General features: G+C 35.8%; 1 protein-coding gene across 1 annotated transcript in view; it reads right to left on the minus strand.

The window, feature by feature from the left end:
• The window catches only part of LOC126966674 (interference hedgehog-like), an 86,128-nt gene that overhangs the window by 46,004 nt on the left and 18,811 nt on the right, over positions 1 to 21,313 (minus strand). Inside the window, exon 2 of the mRNA XM_050810816.1 lies at positions 544 to 611. Coding sequence (XP_050666773.1) covers positions 544 to 601 — 58 coding nt within the window. The 5' untranslated portion in view covers positions 602 to 611. The remainder of the gene's footprint in view (positions 1 to 543; positions 612 to 21,313) is intronic.

Here is a 21,313-nt window from a genome sequence, read left to right on the forward strand (position 1 = left end):
TTATGATCCATCTCCTAGTTCTGTCACTATCTCGCATGAAGCAAAACTTGACTATTTTTTATGAAAATACGGCACGAGACGTTCAACTGATGGTAATTGATACGCCCTGCCCATTACAATGCAGTGCCGCTCAGGATTCTTGAAAAGCCCAAAAATTCTGAGCAGTACTACAATTTCGCTCGTCACCTTGAGTCATAAGTTGTTAAGTCTCATTTGGCCACTAATTTCACTAGCTACGGCGCCCTTCAGACCGAAACACAATAATGCTTATACAATACTGCTTCTCAGCCGGCATCCTGCAAAGGAGCCTTCCACTGTAATGATGATGGTATGTCATCACCGCCGCCCTTATTCTCTTGTGACACCAGAGTCCACCTTATAAAGTATCGAATAAACGAACATATGAATTAGGAAACCGAAGACATTTGTACGTGACGGGCGAAGATCGATCGAACCGGGAGCAGCAAGCGTGGTGAGAGTCAACGGTTCTTCCTGTTGCACCACTAACGCTTACATTTATTACTTAACTAATTCTTTACTAACCTGCAAATACACCGATCGCAGCGACGGCCAGTAGGTGAAAAACACGTCGACCCACCATCGCGATGACCCTGTTAACAATATCATATCGTAAGGTTACTATGTAAGAACAAAAAAATAGTTTTTTATTACCAGTGGGAGGCTCCTGCACAGGAAACCGGCTAGATAATGGGTACCATAACGGCGCCTATTTCTGCCGTGAAACAGTAATGTGTAAACATTATTGTGTTTCGGTCTGAAGGGTGTCGTAGCTAGTGAAATTGCTGGGCAAATGAGACTTAACATCTTATGTCTCAATTATGTCAGAATTTTTGGGTTTTTCAAGAATCCTGAGCGGCAATGCATTGTAATGGGTAGGGCGTATCAGCTGAAAGTCCTGCTCGTCTCATCCCTTATTTAAAAAAAAAGCCTAATTGCAGTTCACACGGTAATAAAACTAGAAAATTTTAAAAGAATAATAAAAAGTTTTCTTAAATCCAGTTTGACGACCCCTTTGAAGACTTGGAATTCTGTTCCATCACATTCATTATATTTATAGTATTTTACGTTATATGTTTACAAAATTATTTTTATATGAAACATGTAACATGTAAGTGTTTAAATGTGTTTTTTTTTTTCTCTTTTTAAATTTTTTTGCTTACTGGCACTCCGACAGTTTACCAGGTAGATGCTGAAAATCAGCGCTGCAGCCAGTTTTGGTTTACAGCACAAGCTGAGCATAGGCCTTTTGTTTTGCCACACAGCATATTTTGTAAGTTTATGTGCGTGTAAGTATTGTTATGTGTGTGGCATGGAATAAATTTTTCTTATTATTAAATTCTGAGCGGTGCTGTAGTGAAAGTGGTCAGAAAATAAGACATATCGTCGCTTTATTATGTCTTCTACTGAATTTTTAAATGAGAGTTTTCCGTAAAACTGTTTCGCTGATGGAAATGATGTTTGCATCGCCGAAGTCATCACGCACCGTCGCACTTCATTCAACCCACAACCAATCTATGGAATGTATTGGCATGCGCGGTGTTTCAGGACCGGTGGCCGGCAAGGATCATATAATTCCTACGGTGTTGCAAAAGAGTATGGGCTTTCAACACATACCATCAGGTGAACCTGTGCAAGCATGCGTAAGGATCCCCTTTTGCCCTGCTTTCCCCCTTCTACTATAAAATATAGTATCCTTCAATTTTTGGTGTCTAACTACTATTATTTTAAAAGTATATAGTATAAGGCAAAACTTATATACTCTATCAGCATACACAACGCATATTTTCTGTGATGAACAGAAAGTGGAAAGATGAGCGCAACAGAGCCAGTGTCGGTCTGATAAAAGCGGTGTTTTGTTAAATTTGGTAGATAGTACTCATAGTTCGGAGCGTTCCTTAAAAAATGTATTTGTACTAGCTCATGGCAATAAAACATAGGTATTCATTTAAGAAATAATATACATATATTTTAATACTCTATTTATTATATCTTAATGGGTATCGAATCAAAAATATTATATTTGGTCTAAAAACAAGTTGGCAACACTACAGGTGATTATGATGTCAAAATGTATCGGTCTTATGCTCGAGCTTCACTAGCGTGCTACGGTGAATATTCGGAACTCGTATTCAAAAGTATTTAATAATAATATAATAAATATCTCGATTTTTTCGAAGTACCCATCATTCTTGTCTGAACTGAATAAAAAAAAACTACTGAAAGTCGATAATCGATTGTTGAACATTTTTTAAAGGCAGAACTATATAGGTAGGTACCATGTGAAAAAAGTTTCACACAAAAATCTCAAACAATGACGGTTCTATGTCAATTCGAAGTAAGTAACTATTACAATAAAACGGCAATTTCATACTTTAACCCCTTTTATTTACGAATAAATACTTGTATTTGAAGTTACTCATTCAGATTTTCCTATTAATTACGCTATCTATGTATAAAGTTGACAGATGCAGTCACAGAACTAAATGAGAGAGAGAATAAACTTATCTTCTATCAGTTCAGCAGTTGGAAACTCTGAACATCACACGTCTGTAACTTTAAAGCTAAGCAATAAATAAGAAACTTATCTTGACAATTCTTTATCTTAACAATGTACTTACGTTACATTACTTGTTATAACTTTGAGGAAACATTAACTCTCCTCAACCGCCTTACTTGACGGTAGACAGAGCCTTGCGTGTAAATAATAATTTACATAAATAATAAATATTCATATTCGATAATGAGGGATACATTTTTGTAGTTGTGTTCAGGTGATAGGTTTTACCATGATGTTTAAATTTAAAAATACCAATGGAAACTCAAAATTTTCTTTTTAAGGCTTCTATACAGAGAACTTAGACTTAAGCTTAATCTAGCTTGCACTTAAGTCCACCATAACATCGACTTAGGAATAACTCAGACTCAGAGCGAGTTTTATACATACTTATTATTGTATTATATTTATTATTTAATCTATACTATATAATATACTAGCTGACCCGGCAAACGTTGTTTTGCCATATAAAGTATAATTCACGCGATAGTTTTATAAGTAATAAAATATTGCCTATATTATAGCCTGTACATCATTTTGTTCTACTGTCAATAGTTTATGCAGCGCACGCAAAAATAGGTTTTCGATTTTACACCTTGTGTTAAAAAATAGCAATTTTATTACGGATCCCTAATTTTGAAAAAAAAACATAGCCTATAGCCTTCCTCGATAAATGGACTACCCAACACTGAAAGAACCGTTCAAATCGGACCAGTAGTACCAGAGATTAGCGCGTTCAAACAAACAAACAAACAAACAAACACTGCAGCTTTATAATATTAGTATAGATTTTTATATTATTATATTTATTATTTATTATTTTTTATAATTTATTATTTTATTATAATATTATAAAGCTGCAGTGTTTGTTTGTTTGTTTGAACGCGCTAATGTCTGGTACTACTGGTCCGATTTGAATGATTCTTTCAGTGTTGGGTAGTCCATTAATCGAGGAAGGCTATAGGCTATGTTTTTTTTTTTCAACATTAGGGATCCGTAATAAAATTGCTATTTTTTAACACAAGGTGTAAAATCGAAAACCTATTTTTGCGTGCGCTGCAAAATCTATTGACAATAGAACAAAATGATGTACAATATATATAAAGGCAATATTTTATTACTTATAAAACTATCTCGTGAATTATACTTTATATGGCAAAACAACGTTTGCCGGGTCAGCTAGTATTCTTATATAAGAGAAGGAGAAGATATTTAAGAAGCTGGTAGTGGGGAGCGCCCTCCAGAGGTGAGAACAGTAGTCCATGTGAAGCCAAAAACATACACACTATCAAAATACTGTCTATTTCTACCTCAACTGTAGTTTGTGAGAGACAGCCTTCCAACAAACGGACTGACAGCTGATATGTATGTCTTGGTCTTAATAGTGTTCCAGTTCGTAGCCCGGTCCGGAAACTTAACGGGTAGGTTAGGCTCCGTCTATTCTCTTATATGTTAGAATCACGTTTCATAGATGTTATCTGCGTAGTGGTAACACTAAAGATCTTTGTTTATGGCCGATACGTCCATTTGTATTTAAATTAGCACGGCACCGCCATCGCTATAATCTGATATTCACATCAGATAGTAGAGCCAGCATCTGACCAAAATTATATACTTATTTGGTGTATCAGAGGAAAAATTATCTTGTTATATACCTCTATTTATACTCCAAAGCAAGGATATGCTAGCTTTAATATCTATATAAAATTTTTATATTTATACAGAGGTATAATTATTGTATAACTTTTGGCAAATCCTTATTATATTGCATAAATTTCGCATGGTGGTAGATTCATGTCGATAAGATCAGTGTTTTAAGTGTGAAAGAGCCTCAAACAAAGACCATTTTCATTATACATATAGATATGGGAGACTAGCCGTTCCGGCCCGCTTCGCTGGGCGTACTTTGAAAGGAAATAAACGAAGTTTTCCGAATGTCAGGCAACCTAGCAAACGAACTCGGTAAACGTTATACGTCCGAATAAACCAATCATAAGCAAAATGTCTATTTGTAACACTGACCAATATAAATACCACAAGACAGGCTGTTCCATATGTTTGACAGCAAATTTTTTGTGCCTATTTGAAGCGCCACTTGCGAGAGTCCAGAGATATAATTTTGACGTTTAATAAAACTGCGAAGGAACGCACAATACTCTGAAGTATTTTTGCATTTTGAATTAATTTCGTTCGTTTTCCGTGTTATTTATACTTCAAGAATCAACGTTATAAAGTACACATTTTTTTTGCAAATAGTTTCCCACCATCTATCGATGTTTTCTGAGGTTGTCATCAATAGTTTTAGTACCGCAGACTCTCGCTACATGGCAAACAGCGTCAAAAAGCACTTTGACAGCCGCCAGTCCAGTGGTATATTGTAGAGGTCAGTGCTTGTAAATGAACGCGGAAAACGTTATATATCCGAATAAACCAAACATAAGCAAAATGTCTATTTGTAATCATTTTGCATAATATTGGTGTATTCTCAGGTAGGCTTCATACCAAGTTTATTTTGTTAGGCCGAAAGTGACAACATTCACAGAATGATCACAAATACAACTTATAACCCACCTCTACAAATAAATTACTGTAGATATATTCTCATCTCTGCCTTTTTTCTCTTGCCTTAAAATGAAACAATACACAATTCTATATGACCTAATGTTGGTCCTTGAATAATTCAGATGTTTTTGTTAATTCTGTGCACAGTTAAAACTTTTTGCTTGGCCTAAAACGGAATCAACCTAATTAATTAAAACAAGATATTAGAAATCAGCAAATGTGCCACCGGGGAAGAAGTAGAAAAATAAACAATTTGTTGTTTTTAAAGTGATAACCCTCATTTCTAGGATTAATACAAAAATAAAATTAAAAAAAAAAACAATTATGAACGATGCGGGACTCGAACCCACGACCTCTCGCATTCCGTGCTAGACCTGAGAACCTGAGAGTTGAACAAAGCATACAAGATTTTATGACGATACGTCACTCGAATGGTTAGCTCAGTTGGCAGAGCACTCGCACGGAACGCGATAGGCTGTGGGGTCGAGTCCCGCATCGTTCATAAAATTTTGTTTTCAAATTGTATTTGTGTATTAATCCTAGAAGTGAGAGTTATCACTTTAAAACATAACAAATTGTTTAGATTTACAAGAGCGACATCTCAAGTCAATTTCCTAATATGCAAATATTTGGGCTGAGCAGGTTATCAACTGTAAAGTAGATCCTGTAGATGAAGCCACAACCTGAGAGTTGAACAAAGCATACAATATTTTATGACGATACGTCACTCCAAGGTTAGCTCAGTTGGCAGAGCACTGGCACGGAACGCGAGAGGTCGTGGGTTCGAGTCCCGCATCGTTCATAAAATATTGTTTTCAAATATTATTTAAGTAGAAAAATAAGCTTAATCCTAAAAATCCCATTAACGTGACATTATATGCAACTGTGGTGTCTTTATAAGCCTTGTTTCATGAAACGATTTGAAAGGTAATACTAATCTACCATAAATAAATAGTGTAAACATAACTGTTGCGGTACATATTTACTTAATGGCTGTAAAACAGTGAGGTATTGTAGAACAGTTAGCAGATATTAAAACGGGATAAGTTAATTGCGTTGAGAACACTTCGAATGCAAAGCCGGAAGCGAGGCATCTACGTGCAATTTCAATTTGTTTTTCTATTTACGATTAATATATCATCATTTCATCTTACAGTATACAACCCGTGAATCAAATGTAAGTTTTTGTCTCTGTCAATCTCCAATGAAGAGTGGAGGAAAAATAAAGCCAATTTAATAATAATTACTATTTTAACATGAAGATCACTTTCGCATTACGTCCGATACGAATCCAATCCGTATCCGTGAAAACACGGTCCGATGTAGTGGCCTAACAAAGCAAAAATCCTTAAAATTATTTATGCCTCGTGCTATTCTATGTTTGCAGAAGGAACAATATTGTAAAAATTGCCTATCCTATGCAAACGTCAGAAAATTTTAGGAACCACCTTCACCCTGTTACTTTTCTGTTACAGTGATGCGCGCGCATCTTAAAATGTATAACTTCAAAAATAAAAAACAATTTAAACGTCACTACCCAGTACCAATATTGATCGAAGCGATTACAGGAACAATCTGTCATTCATAAATTGATACCGCAATCGTGATGTCCACACGTCATTCATAATTCAGCATATTTAGTATTCACGTGTCGAGCGGCGACACTATATTGACGTATCCTTGTTAATCCTGACCGAGCCATGTTCATCCTTCAAGGTAACGGACAACGGATGCGTCATTGGCTATTGATGTTTTGAATATTATTACTGGCTCCAAACAAACGGTTGGCTGTTACTTCAAGATTAAAATAAATGATTCCATACAATTCCGTTTTCAATAGTCAATCAAATATATTAATACAAATACAAATAGTTTATTATGTCTCAAAAAAATATGTGTGTACTTATGTATGCACACAAGAAGTTATACTTCTTTGGCGTAACAATGCAAAATTCTTTAATATTATTTCTTCCTCGTGCTATTCTACGTTTGTAGAAAGAACAATATTGTAAAAATCTTACAAAGATGGCTTTGAAAACGAATTACTAAATAACGAATACGGCTGTTCGGGCTTCAACCCTTTGCCTGTTCTAGTAATGAACGAAGAAACCAAAAAAAAAACGAATGTCGCAAACGTCAGAAATTTTTAGGAACCAATTTCACCCCGTTACTTACTTAGTTACAGTGATGCGCACGCATCTAAAAATTTCACTCTCATCATTTTTTCATAACGCGCCTAAAAAACCATTACTTCATAACGTATTCTACGACAACTACATACTTTTAATACCTACTATAACACATATTTCACAGCCATAAGGTACAAATATTAAAAGAAGTCTACATTCTTAAGTTTGGTAAGTGTATATAAAAAGTTGGCACGAATTTGGGGCTTATTGAACAAACTAGGCACATACAGACAATAGGTTTATATGAAACAGACATAACTGGTGTCTTATTCCACAAAATAGGTGTTTTGTTGGAAAGTAGGTCTGTAGTCTAAATTATGACATCAATCTACAAGTACATGGGTGAGCTCTAACTCCTAAGTTTCCCTGTGTTTAGGTTATTAGTATTCCTCATGCGTCGGTGAGTTATCACATAGTAGTTAGAGTGTGTATCAAAAATAGGTTTTAGTAGAATAGGTAGGTATTGTACATACTCACTATAAGCTTTTACTTTTGAGTATTTGTTTATATATTCAAGTAAAAACAGGCATGTTAATAAAAAAGAATATTGCAGGCTTAATGGGTTGTAACCTTAGCCTTATTATAATGCGCAATGTAAGTAATAGTTAAAGATTTTGAGAGAGTTATATATATTGTCTAAATATATTTAAAAAAGAAATGAATATTAGCTCTCTTTTAAATCATTGCTTAACAGCTTCATATTTTTACAAATACTAATACAATCACTTATCATAGGTGATGCAACAGAAAAGCAAAGATTCGACTTACTTGAGTAAGTTAAAAAAAAGGAAATGAGTCAGTAGTTGCAAAAACCTACACAAACTGTAAGTAAATAAAGGTATAATTTATTATGTGATCAAGCGAATAATAATACTATGTTAAACTTCTGCAAACAAAAATAGAGTTCCGAATGTCAAGATCGAGCTGTCACACCTACATGACCACGACCAGCCATCGCCTCACACGTATTTAAAAAGATAGCTTGGTAATCGGGGAGCCATAATACAACCACTCTCACTTATGGAGGAGGGGATGGCTGAAAAGCAAAGCTCCATGGAAACATAATAAAGAATACAGCCTTTAGTTTAATCAATTAATTGTTTATTTCATTCATGTAATGTTCTTTATGGCAATAAATAATTTATTTATTTATACTGAAATATAAGGTTTTCATTGGTCAGGGCATATCACCTAACATCAGGTAAAAGTTGTAGGAAGCGGCTTAGCTAGTGAAATTACTGCGCATCATTAAAATCCATAAACAATACAGATGGGTAGAGGTCAAACAGATACCCTGGATTAATAGAGAAGGAAACAACCAAACCCACGACCACGACGTCGCAACAAGCTATGACAATTAAAAAAGCATAATAATCGCCGCCACCAACATTCTCCTGTAACACCAGAGGAACCACAGGAACGTTGTTGATAGTTTTAGAAAAGTGTGCGCGCTTTTTTTTAAGGTACTCATGTCGTCGTCGATAGTTTTATTGTTATGATCCCGGAACGAAAACACAGTGTACTCAATGGGTGTTTTCTTTCGAGGATTGCCAACTAAAGTGAAAATATGTCGAAGCGATGGAAAAATGATGGTGGCCTCGTTCTTGGGAAGGACTTGTCATTTCATGACAATTGTTTCATCATCATCAGCCGGAAGACGTCCAATCCTGGACAAAGGCCTCCACCAGATTTCCACGACGATCGGTCCTGCGCTGCCCTCATCCAACGTATTCCGGCGATCTCGACTAGATCGTCGGTCCATCTTGTGGGGGGCCTACCAACACTGCGTCTTCCGGTACGTGGTCGCCATTCGAGGACTTGACTGCCCCAACGACCATCTGTCCGGTGAACTATGTGCCCTGCCCACAGTTGTTTGGGGGGCTTGAAAGAGTTTTTCCAGAATAGTACACTAATAACAATTGTTTGCGACTTGTTTTAGAATAAGTTTGGGAGAAATGACGACCTACGATTCTTCGATGTATTGACGTAAAGGAACACGATTTTGAAATGATATAATGAAACTTGTAACTTGCAAGTTTAATCAGTTTTTGATTTTCTGAGAATTTTAAGTTTGAACCTCGTTGTGGCCGGATCTGTGCTTTGTAGAGAGCAGGACTGCCAATGTAAGAACCATTTATACGTTTAATAGCAAAGTTAGTCAAACTATTTCCCTTTGTAAACCATTATTAATGGTAATATACTAATCTTGGCCGAGGATATTACTAATATTAGTATGCTTCCCGAGTTCACACCAATAACAGTTACGTTATATTACAGGCCCGCACTTCAGTGGACATATTGGAGCTGATATTGCGATAATTGCTCTCACGAGATCAATTAACGATCCAGTCTACTGACTGCGCTCACCTTACATCGCCCCACTACGATATAAACTATCTTCACAATAACATAAATAATAAATTACATTACACTCGTACTTTTTAGAGTTCCCTACGTTCCATAGAGTTCAGGCAACCCTGTTACCGTAAGTACATATCATTACTCTATGCACATGGTACACAACGGGTAGACTGCTTTTTGTACTTCTAACAGAGAAATTTTGACTAAGTATTACCATAGAGTAGGGAACAATTTACTTTAACACAAATATTTAAATATACATAGTAAATGAATGGTTTTCTTAAGTAATCTGTACTTTAAGTACACTGGCCTTCAAAAGTAAGTATCACACTTTTAAAATTGGGATAACGTTTTAAGTTCACAAGATATACTTTCGAAATAAAAAGGACTCCAAAGAGAATTTAATTTTGTACATAAAAACTTTATAGTCGGTAACCTTCTTTTAAGAATTGGCTGAAAAAAAACTTCAAAAACAAAAATATTCCTTTTTCAAAGTGGACGGTGCCGAATTACAATTTTACCATTCACATTTTTCTTTCTGTTTTGAATTTTTTTCAAGATCGATGGGTCTTGTTTTAAAAATTTATGCTAAAAAGCACATAACATTTATTTATGATGCCTCTTTCAGTTGAAGAATGTGCTAGGATCATAGCTTTTCTGGAACTAGGCATCAGTATGCGTCGCACTGCAAGAATGGTGGGTGTGACGGTACGAACGGTCCATAAGGAAAACCGAAGGTACGAAGAGACTGGACACCATCTGAGGAGACCTTGTAATGGCAGACCCAGGTGTACCAGTGCCCGAGAAGATCGTTATATTATTTCCACTGTGCTAAGAAATCGCCACCAAAATGCAGTTGAAGTCCAGCAACAGCTACTTCAGACTCGGAGGTACAACATTAGTGACAGTACAGTGAGAAGATGACTTGCTGAAGCAAATTTGAAACCCCGAAGACCAGCGAGTGGCCCAAAACTCGAGACACAGCATCGAGTAGCGAGACTCCGATACGCCCGTGAACACATGCAGTGGGATGAAGAAGAATGGTCAAGAATTTTGTTTGCAGATGAGTCTCGATTCTCCCTTTACACTTCTGATGGAAGGCGAAGTGTTTACAGGCGACCTGGTGAGCGATACCTTCAAACCTGCATCTCAGAAAGAGTCCAATACGGTGGAGGCAGTGTACATGTATGGACTGGCATATCTTCAGAAGGTCGCACAGAGCTAGTAGCCATAGAAAATGGCACCCTCACTGGGCAAAGATATGCTCAAGAGATTCTCAATGAGTATGCAAGGCCGTATTTAGCAAATATGGGTGATGGATCGATGCTGATGCATGATAATGCACGGCCACACACGGCTCATATCGTACAAGAGTATATTCAGGAGGTCGGTATCAGCGTAATGGCTTGGCCATCAAGAAGCCCTGATCTCAACCCGATTGTACACGCCTGGGATGAGCTTGGGAGGCTAGTTAGAATTCGCAGACCATCACCTACTACCCTCAGGGCACTAAAGCAGGCCCTGGTAGAAGAATGGGAGAATATTCCCCAACATCGACTCCGAAACCTAGTGTTCAGTATGCCAAACCGGCTCGAAGCTGTAATCAGAGCTCGAGGAGGCAATACCAGTTATTAAAAATTAAATAACATGTAATACATTTTAGTTGAATTTTTAACACTAAACTAAAAATGTCTATTTTCATTGTTTTATCTTTTTTAGGTTAAAAATGTTACTAATATATAATTTTAGTTTCTAAGAATTAAAGCCTATAAAATTTGCAACAAAACGTTTTTAATCTTAAATCTCTACCTTCTATAGTTAAGAAAAAAAATTAATTTGAAAAGTGTGATACTTACTTTTGCAGGCCAGTGTATATTACAGTTGACTTTTTTACGGCTATCACAGTGGTGCCCTTTTCAGTCATCAAACAGAAGTATGCAGCGTTATCGTTCCGACTATAAGGGCCATATTTAGTGAAATTACTGGGCAAACGAGACTTAACATCTTGTTTCTCAATGAGACGATCAGAAATTTGAATTTTTCAAGTACCCTGAGCGGTCAGTTTGATCAAGATCCGTTGGGATAAGACTTCACCGTACAGCGCACCTTGCAAGCAAACAGACAACTCGGCGTGGTATTTCCGAAGCTAAACAGATCGGTTTTAATGATGTTTCAGACTATCTGGCGCAAAAATATCGAATGACTTACCTCTTCTTCTACGGAAACAAATGAGTATCGGGTGCTTTAAAAAAATACCGATTACCTCTACTAACAAAGCAACTTGTTGTGGAGATTCTGAACCACGGCCACTGGGTTTTTTCTTTAGCAGTCATAAACACACCCACACTCACATACGCTGATACGTACTTTTAAATGATAGCTTGAGTCGGGAAATCGGGGAGCCATAATACATCCACTCTCACTTAGGAAGGAGCGGATGGCGGAAAAGCAACGCTCCGTGGAAACACGATCCCATGTCTGGTGAAGCTGAGCCTTCTCCCTTGCATATAGTTTCATCGCTTAGTTATGTATTTCATTAATGTAATGTTCTAAAGAATTTATTTATTTATTTACTACGATATAAAGTTTTCATGGTGCATATCTAATTTGGGGCAAGATAATTTGGGTAAAAGTAAATGTCAATATTATTATTATTGTATTACCTTACATCAGGTAAACGTAGTCGGAAGCGCCTTAGCTAGTGAAATTACTGGGCATCATTCAAATCCATAAACAATACAGGTGGGTAGTGGTCATACAGTTACCCTGGATTAATACCAACTTACAACATGTTAAGTAGTATCTATTTAAACTTCATAATTAAGGGGACGATAAACCTACCAATTTTATTATACATTTATGACAAAAAGTTCCCCTACGACATAAAATAACATTACTCCATTACGAGCGTATTTGAATATGTTAGAGACCTCCGTGAATGTGATAGTAAAAAGTTATAAAGAGCTCTATTTAACCGCGAGTTATTAACGTTTTGTGTGTACCCACTGCCCGCATACCACGCGCTTTCTTCGATCCTCATAAAAATTTATACGTTAGCAGATGCGTTGAAAAGCATTTTTTTTTTATAAGTTCGTAAGCGTACAGGAATAATGATTCTATGCACGTGCAAAACTGGTTCATTTGTTTGTTCTGTGAAGGTTTTTTAACATCAATAAGAAAGGCATAAGCCGTAGAGTAATAAGAAACAATTGCTGTTTATAATTGATGAATCATTGATGTCTGAAATGAACGTCGAGTTGTTGTAAGAGGGACAGAAACATAGGAATGTAAATAGAAAGATAGCAGAATAATTTGTTATGTTTTTAAAGTGATAACCCTCACTTATGAGATTAATTACACAAATAGAACTGAAAAGAAAATTTTATGAACGATGCGGGACATCTCAAGTCAATTTCCTATATCCATATATTGGGATTGAGCAGATTATCAACCTGTAAAGTAGATCCTGTAGATGAAGCCCCAACCTGAGAGTTGAACAAAGCATACAAGATTTTATAAACGATACGTCACTCGAACGGTTGGCTCACTTGGAAAGAGCGCTCGCACGGAACGCGAAGTCCCACGACTTCGCGTTCCGTGCCCGTTCGAACCCACGTTCGAGTCCCGCATTGTCCATAATATTTTGTTTTTAGATTTATTTGTTTAAAATACTAGAAGTGCCTTGTTAAGCATGTCGCGATACAGGTGACTTACAGAAGTCGAAGTCATTTTTTAAATCGACTACTGTTTTTTTAAATAAAATAGAATTTCCGTCATTTTGCACGATATTGATGCACAAGGCCCTCAATATCCGCAGCGTTGCAAGCGTACGTAGCAATTTAATGTGAGTTTATATAGGCGTGCCGTAGGAAGTAGTAGTAACATATTAATATGCGTGACGTCAAAAGACAGTATAATCGTAAGTATATAATCGTAAGTTGATGAAACATTGATCATTTTCGAAGTGTCTATCTGGATGTTACGTCACTTGCGGCCAATATATTAAGAAAATACAGTTGGTCGACAATACTTAGTCTTAGAGCGCGTTCGCACTACGCCCGAACAGAGTCCGATCCGAAGTAGTCGTAGAACTATTTCTATTCTAGTTTACGCACTGGATCTAGTTTCCGTCATCCGATTTCTTTCCGTCAATTCTTTCTTTACGACTTTACCGGACCGTTTTTCATGGATACGGTTCGGATTCAGATCGGAAGTGGTGCGAAAGCGCGTGTTATTAATAAACGCGAAGTAAAGTTATTCTAAGTTTAAGACGCTTTGTATTTTTTTTCCTTTGTCACTACAGAATTACGTGACAGGGAGATGTAATATTTAAATTGAAGTAACTTTTCATTGCGTTTATTAATAAGACAGTTAGGGTCTGGCCTAGAGTCAGCATACTGATTTATTTTTAATACAAGAGGGGGAAAACGGTTAAAAAGCTTACGTGATGTAAAGTGAAAACTCAACCGCCAATGGACATCCACCATGCCAGCTGTCAAATGTCAGCCTCCCAGTTTGCTGTATTTTAATGCTCCTTTTTAACCTTCACGTCATGAGAATAAAAAGATATCGTAGCCTCAAGATCCAAAAACTTCAAACCGGATTCAATAAAATATAGAAGGATGGCGGCCAAAACTAACCTCAATACCTACTTACTTACTTACAAGGGCTGTGTGAAAGCGGGCGGCTGGTTTTAGTCGGGCAATGGTTAGGTTTGTCATGTACAGGGTTTTTTTATCTAAACTAACTAACTTTATTAAAAAACCGATGGGGAACGGAAATTTTAGGTTAATATTCTGATTGATATGAATAAGAAGAATAAGAATTTTCTAAATAGGACGTGTAGTAACATAGTTCAGAGAGCACGTTTCTGCTGTCTCAGCTCGTTTACGAAAATTGGTATACACTATTAAATTGCTTCGAGAGTCCGCCGAACTTCCTTTTTAAAAAGTATCTTACTTAAAAAGTAAATTACTGCATTCTAGCCTGGAGAGTTACCAATTCCACCAACCTCATAAAATTGGAAAGAATGCAAAGAGCTGTGTTAAAAGTCGCTTTGAGGAAACCGATTAGTTACCCGAAGAACCATTTGTACAGCGACGCTCAGGTGCTAAGCATTCTAAAGCTTTACCTGATAAGAGTGGCGATGCATGTTAACAAAACAGCTCTGAACTCAACAGAGTACAATACTTTAATGAAAACTGAGTATACAAATTCCCTGTTACCACTGTCAAAACTCCATTTGCATTCCAATTTTTTTGTACCCCCGGGATTTATAATAAACTGGTCCAGTTATGTAAATTTAAAGAAATTTCTTCAAGGCTAAAAAGCTTCTATCAAAATATTTAATACTAGTATCCATAAGTTCTTTCAGTACGGGTCATACACTCGTTTCGTAAAGGCGTAATCTTCAGACACAACCTGCGTGTCTTATGCCGCCAAATGAAATTATTATTATTACTTTAAAAAATATATATCTTAATATATATTTTTTTTTAGGAGGAGTTCAGTTACAACAGACGCACTGTTGTAACTGAACTCCTCCTAAGCGGTTGGACCGATTTTAATGAAGCTTTCTGTGCGTCGTCAGGTGGATTCGAGAATGGTTTAGATTCACAATTGTACTACCTCCTAAACGGCTGGTCCGATTTTGATGATTTTTTTTGTGTGTTCCAGTGACTTTGAGATTGGTGTGTGTCATCAGGTGAATTCGAGAATGGTTAAGATTCATAATCGAACTACCTCCTAAACGGCTGGACCGAGTTTGATGATTTTTTTTGTGTGTTTGAGTGAATTTGAGATTGGATTAGAGTCTCATTTCCGTCCATATAATATAATTCTCCTGCTCATTTGTGTATGTTAGTGATTTTTCAAATTTAAAACGTGTGTACAGGACAACGTATGTCGGGTCCACTAGTAGGTACTTTATAAATACGTTAATTTGATTATACTCAAGTTCTCAATAATAATTTTTAGTTCTTAATTAAAAAGGTCGAGAACTCAACCCTAGATGTCTGAAATAAACTTAACGAATACAGTTACTTACAACAAAGTACAATGAAACGTGCTAACAATTTGTTTTGTTCTCTCATTAGTACATGGTTGCAAGAACAATGTATATTATGATATTTTTAATACACGGGAAGTATTCCGGGAATGTTTCGGCTTGGCAACAACAGCTTGAAGAAATTCATCAGCTTTTATGTTAGAAAATATTATCACATAATAGTTATTTACATTTACAGTCATCATAATACATAATTACTTATTAGGTACTAAATAATATAAATGTGAGAATGATATTTCTACACATTAAATAAGTTTTTTTTTTTATTAAAATAAAGGTTTATTATTGTCCCATTACAATGCAGTGCCGCTCAGGATTCTTTGAAAAACATCAAATATTCTGAGCGGCACTACAACTGCGCTCGTCACCTTGAGACATAAGATGTCAAGTCTCATTTGCCCAGTAATTTCACTAGCTACGGCGCCCTTCAGACCGGAACACAGTTACTACTTTACGGCAGAAATAGGCGCCGTTGTTGTACCCATAATCTAGCCGACATCCTGTGCAAAGGTGCCTTCCCCTGGTAAAAAATTTATTAAGTATTAAGGAAAAACAGTTAATAAAATAATAAGCATAGGCCCTTTCTGTACAATATTTCTGTTCTAGTTCTAGTTTTAACTAGAAGGATGTTTAGAGCCTTGTTGTCCGGTCGAGGGACCTATTTTCAGGGTAGGTAAATAAGATACTATGCGATTTAATAGCCTATAGTGTAGGATAAGATAACTAGGAAGATAAATATCTAGCAGTAGGTACAGGATAACTCAAAAACTGGATAACCTTAGCATTATGCATTTGGGGGTTAAAATTATCACTAATAGAATCTCTATAATATTCTAACGGTAATATGTTCAATTATCTACTAATAAACCTGTATAAAATCAGAGGTAAATAAGGTTGTAATTTGAATGAATGTTTAATGTTATCTGTATAAGTTAATGTATCCTACTAATATTATAAATGTGAAAGTTTGTATGTCTGGATGTATGTTTGTACTTCTTTAACGCAAAAACTACACAATGGATTTTGATGAAACTTTACAATAATATAGCTTACACACCAGAATAACACATAGGCTATAATTTATAAAAATATTGTGTGAATTATCCACAATATAAAAGAAGTGTGAAGGAAGTAGAAAAGAAATCTGCAATCTGCAAGCTATTAATAATCTCTGGATCTTCTGAAACGATTTTAAATTTTTTCTTACCTATAGAAAGCCACATTTTGTATGAGTGCTAGATGCTTTATTATATTAACTCGAAAAATGAAAAGACTTTTTCGTGGTTTAAAAAGTAAGTCTGAGAAAAAACGGTCGAACACTAAAAATAATTTATATGACAAAACAACGTTTGCCGGGTCAGCTAGTACGTTATAATATTATATATCACGCCGCTCGTGTATTTCTTATCGACTTTTAATAGGTGATTGGGATTAGTCAATGCATCCCATAGATAGATTCAAAATCAGGATCAATATCAATATCGATACGTTCCATAGATTGCTAATTGAAATTCCGAAGAGCGAAATTCAATTTGAAAATTTACGATTGCAATTCAGTATGGATTTTTTATGATGATAAGGGACCAGACGAGCAGGACATTCAGCTGATGGTAATTGATAAGCCCTGCCCATTACAATGCAGTGCCGCTCAGGATTCTTTGAAAAACCTCAAAAATTCTGAGCGACTCTACAATTCCGCTCGTCTCCTTGAGACATAAGATCTCTCATTTGCCGAGTAATTTCACTAGGTACGGCGCTGTTCAGACCGATGTTTACACATTATTGTTTCGACAGTTGTAGTACCCATAATCTAGCCGGCATCCTGTGCAAAGGAACCATCCTACAAAAAGTATCAATATACCTGTATAAAGTTTTTTTTTTTTAAATCTGATACGAACAGACCCCTAGTTCCTCTAGTAGAGTTTGAGTGTGCATGAAGTTGTATTAATTGTTCAAATTGCTATCTAAATATGAATCTTCATATACCTACTCGTAGCAGTTCTATCAACACCCCCCAATCGCAACGACACAGCTGCATTACTTGATAACTTATCGATTAATCGTAACCTGATCAAGCCGGAACTGGCGGTGTGTCTACACTGTGTGTGGTCTTCTTACTACGATCGATGTCACGTATATATATTAACCCCAAGCCAACTCCCTGTTATTTCGTCGCCCGATATTATGAAAACAATTTGGACAATTATCATGTGTTACTTTTTGGTATGCTTTAAAGTGGTAACCCTCACTTCTGAGATTATTTACACCAGTGGGAGGCTCCTTTGCACAGGATGGCGGCTAGATTATGGGTCACACGCAGTAATGTGTAAAAATTACTGTGCTTAGGTCTGAAGCGCGCCGTAGCTAGTGAAATTACTGGGCGAATGAGACTAAACATCTTATATGTCTCAAGGTGACGAGCGCAATTGTAGTGCCGCTCAGAACTTTTGGGTTTTTCAAGAATACTGAGCGGTACTGCATTGTAATGGGTAGGGCGTACAATCAGCTGAACATCTTGCTCGTGTCGTCCCTTATTTTTTAAAAAAAATCTTAATTTCAATTCACATGGTAATACAACAAGAAAAATTTAAAAGAAGACTCGCCAGCTGCCACTTCAGTTTCGCAACCTAGCTAGGCTATGTCGTCAGGGCTATGTCAGTGACTTTGGTTCTCCTACGAATCTCCTAAATTCTTATTGGATCTCGCAGGGAAACTCCGTGCATAGCCCTCTCCATCGCCCTCTGAGCGAATTAAAAAACATAGAGGATGATGAATTTGAACAATCAAATGCGAATTCAAAAATAGAACATTCAATATCAAACTAAACAAAGCCGATAATAAAAAGTCGCAAAAACTGACTCTAAATACAACGCCTTTGTTGCATTCTTGCAACAGTAAACAAAGGGCACTCTCGATAAACAGTTAACTAAAAGAACTGTCAACTAAATTCCTCTTTATTCAAAGAATTATAGTTTATAATCCTTCAACTGAAGAACGAGAATTCTATAAAATGTTTTTACTTATGATCTACGAAACTTAATATATAGAAGCTTCTAACAGTAGCGCCTAGAGCTTTCTCTACAAACAATAGGTAATCTGATTCCTGGAAACACTTTCATTCAGTTATGAATAATATGTGCGATTTGAAACGTTCTTAGAATTATCAAGTACTTGTATCTTGCCCTTAAGAAATAAAGGTAATCTATGTCATGTGAATAGAAAAAAATAATTTAGCATTAAGTTTTATTGAAGTGAAAACTAATATGTATTATATTTTAATTAATTATTTGTTGTTACTGCGGCAAAAGTTACACACACTTTGTCGAAACTTGAGCTGTATATCTAAATCGGGCTGTATTTAAAAAAAAGCTGACAAACTTACGGACGGACAGCGGAATCTTAGTAATAATAGGGCTCCCGTTGATAGCTCTAAGATTCATATAACCTAGCTAGAAAAACAATAATGCTACCTAAGCGAAAGTTTACTTCATAAAAAAAAATTTTTCGCAATGGATAAGAACTCAGCGACCAACTGAATGAGCTGTTTCTACTGCTTTCAAAAAGGAACCCAAAATGCTAAAAAATCAAACACACATATTTGAAAGGTTAATGAAAAGTTTACGTGGGATGCCATAGATGAAAAGCAATGAATGATTATAAATGGCTTAAGAGTTAGACAACCGATGAAAACAGGCCAGGTTTATTACTTTAGGGTGCGTGATAAGCTATGTCTTACTCTTGATTTGTGTTACTTTGTGTAAGTGTGCGTGCATTGCTCAAAATAGAGGTTAACACTCATTCTCAATTTTTATCGACGTTTTTCGTCGCCAAACTTTGGCACGAGAGACAGAGAGAGTCAACATCTCCTGAGGATGCCTCGTGTAGAGGAGAAACACGTGTCGAGTTGTTTAAAGACAAATATTGGCGGAATTAACACTTAAGAAAACTCAAAACATTTGGATAATATTTTATTATTAATTATATATTTCCGCAAAGTAACGCCTATTTCAATCAGTTTTCACAGTTGTCAAAGTAACTGTCTATCTGAAATCTATCTACGGCCGTTTTCAATAACCTATCTACCCTTAGTTTAACTCACGGATATCTTGTCACCGTTTAATGACAAGATCTTATCTATCCATAGTTATGTCCAATACAGTTATAGTCCAATGTTATCTGTCAATAGGTTATTGAAATGTAAGTTAGGGTAAAAGGATAGATTTGTCTACCTCTTGTACGCTTAACTAAGGATAGACAGGTTATTGATATATCTAAGATAAATAAATAGCATAATATTCACGCTAAATTCAGTATTTCGATTAACATACAAAATAAAATAAAATAGTGCCCAGTTTACTAAAATCCTCGACAAAGCATTCCTATTCTTAAATCTTGATTTAGCCGGAACATTTAATCTCGGAGATAATTTTTGCCTCACCATTTAGACCTACAGTAGAGATCGATTTGGAAGGCGCAGGCCATTCACAAAACCCTTTCGACGTCCCTATTTAAGACCCCCAAGGGTTGAGATTTTTTTCAAAGCTTTTAGCGATAGAGGATCTTTAGCTCGTGCTCGAGTGTGATGAGTTGAATAATTAGACAGTCTCTCAAAGAATAATTTAAAAGAATAAATATTATGACTGTTCATTGTCAGCACATTTATAAAAATTTAATATACGTTCACTAAAATCGTCACCTTTGCGCTTAATAGTGATTTAATTATTATAACACTAGAAATAAGCGATTGCTTGTAACTAATTCTAGTCGGCTCCATAAGATACATAATAGCTTTAAGGGTAAATGTATACACTTTTACGATATAGACCCAGCCACTGTTCAGGCATTATCTATAAATAAGTTTTAATGTTTTATAAAAAAAATGGCTCTGTCGTAAATCCTGCAAATCTACAGCAGAATTACTAAAATTGAGCTGACAGCTTGGGACCAGATTATTATTACTTTAGAGCAATAGCAATGACATATTGCATATTTCATTAAAAAGAGCGCAAAAAAATAATGCTGGGAGAGTTTCTTCTCTCTCAGGGCGCCATTTGTTTTCGATACTACTATTATTATTATTTATTCAAAGAACAAAATTATCTTAATATATATTATAATAATAAAGACATACTCGCAAAACCTCTAAGGTTTATGTGCGAGCGGTAAGTTCGCATTACAATAATTGTTTTAATTACTTTAGACTTAAGATAACATATAGTAGTATTATTAAAAATACACATCATAGGTATTCCTGGTTATTAGCTTCTAGGTTGTATTTTTTTAGCTTTACTTTGAAATTTTTTTTTGCAGATATATATCTATTCTACTAGTATCTAGTATATTAGAAATGACATCAAAAAGAATTCTAAAGGAATCAATTTAGGAAAATAAATGCCTTTTATGCCAACAATTTAGTCACTATAATGAAATTAAATGGACAAATTTTTTACAAAGCCACGCACGGGCTGATTGTAATTTTGCTGAAAACCCTTAAATACTTACCGTGTTATTCATACTAACAAACTGCTTCTGAAACCTATTTTCAACTTGGCAGATGAA

The sequence above is a fragment of the Leptidea sinapis genome, chromosome 11, assembly GCF_905404315.1.
Source record: "Leptidea sinapis chromosome 11, ilLepSina1.1, whole genome shotgun sequence".
NCBI classification, from domain to species: Eukaryota; Metazoa; Arthropoda; class Insecta; order Lepidoptera; family Pieridae; genus Leptidea; species Leptidea sinapis.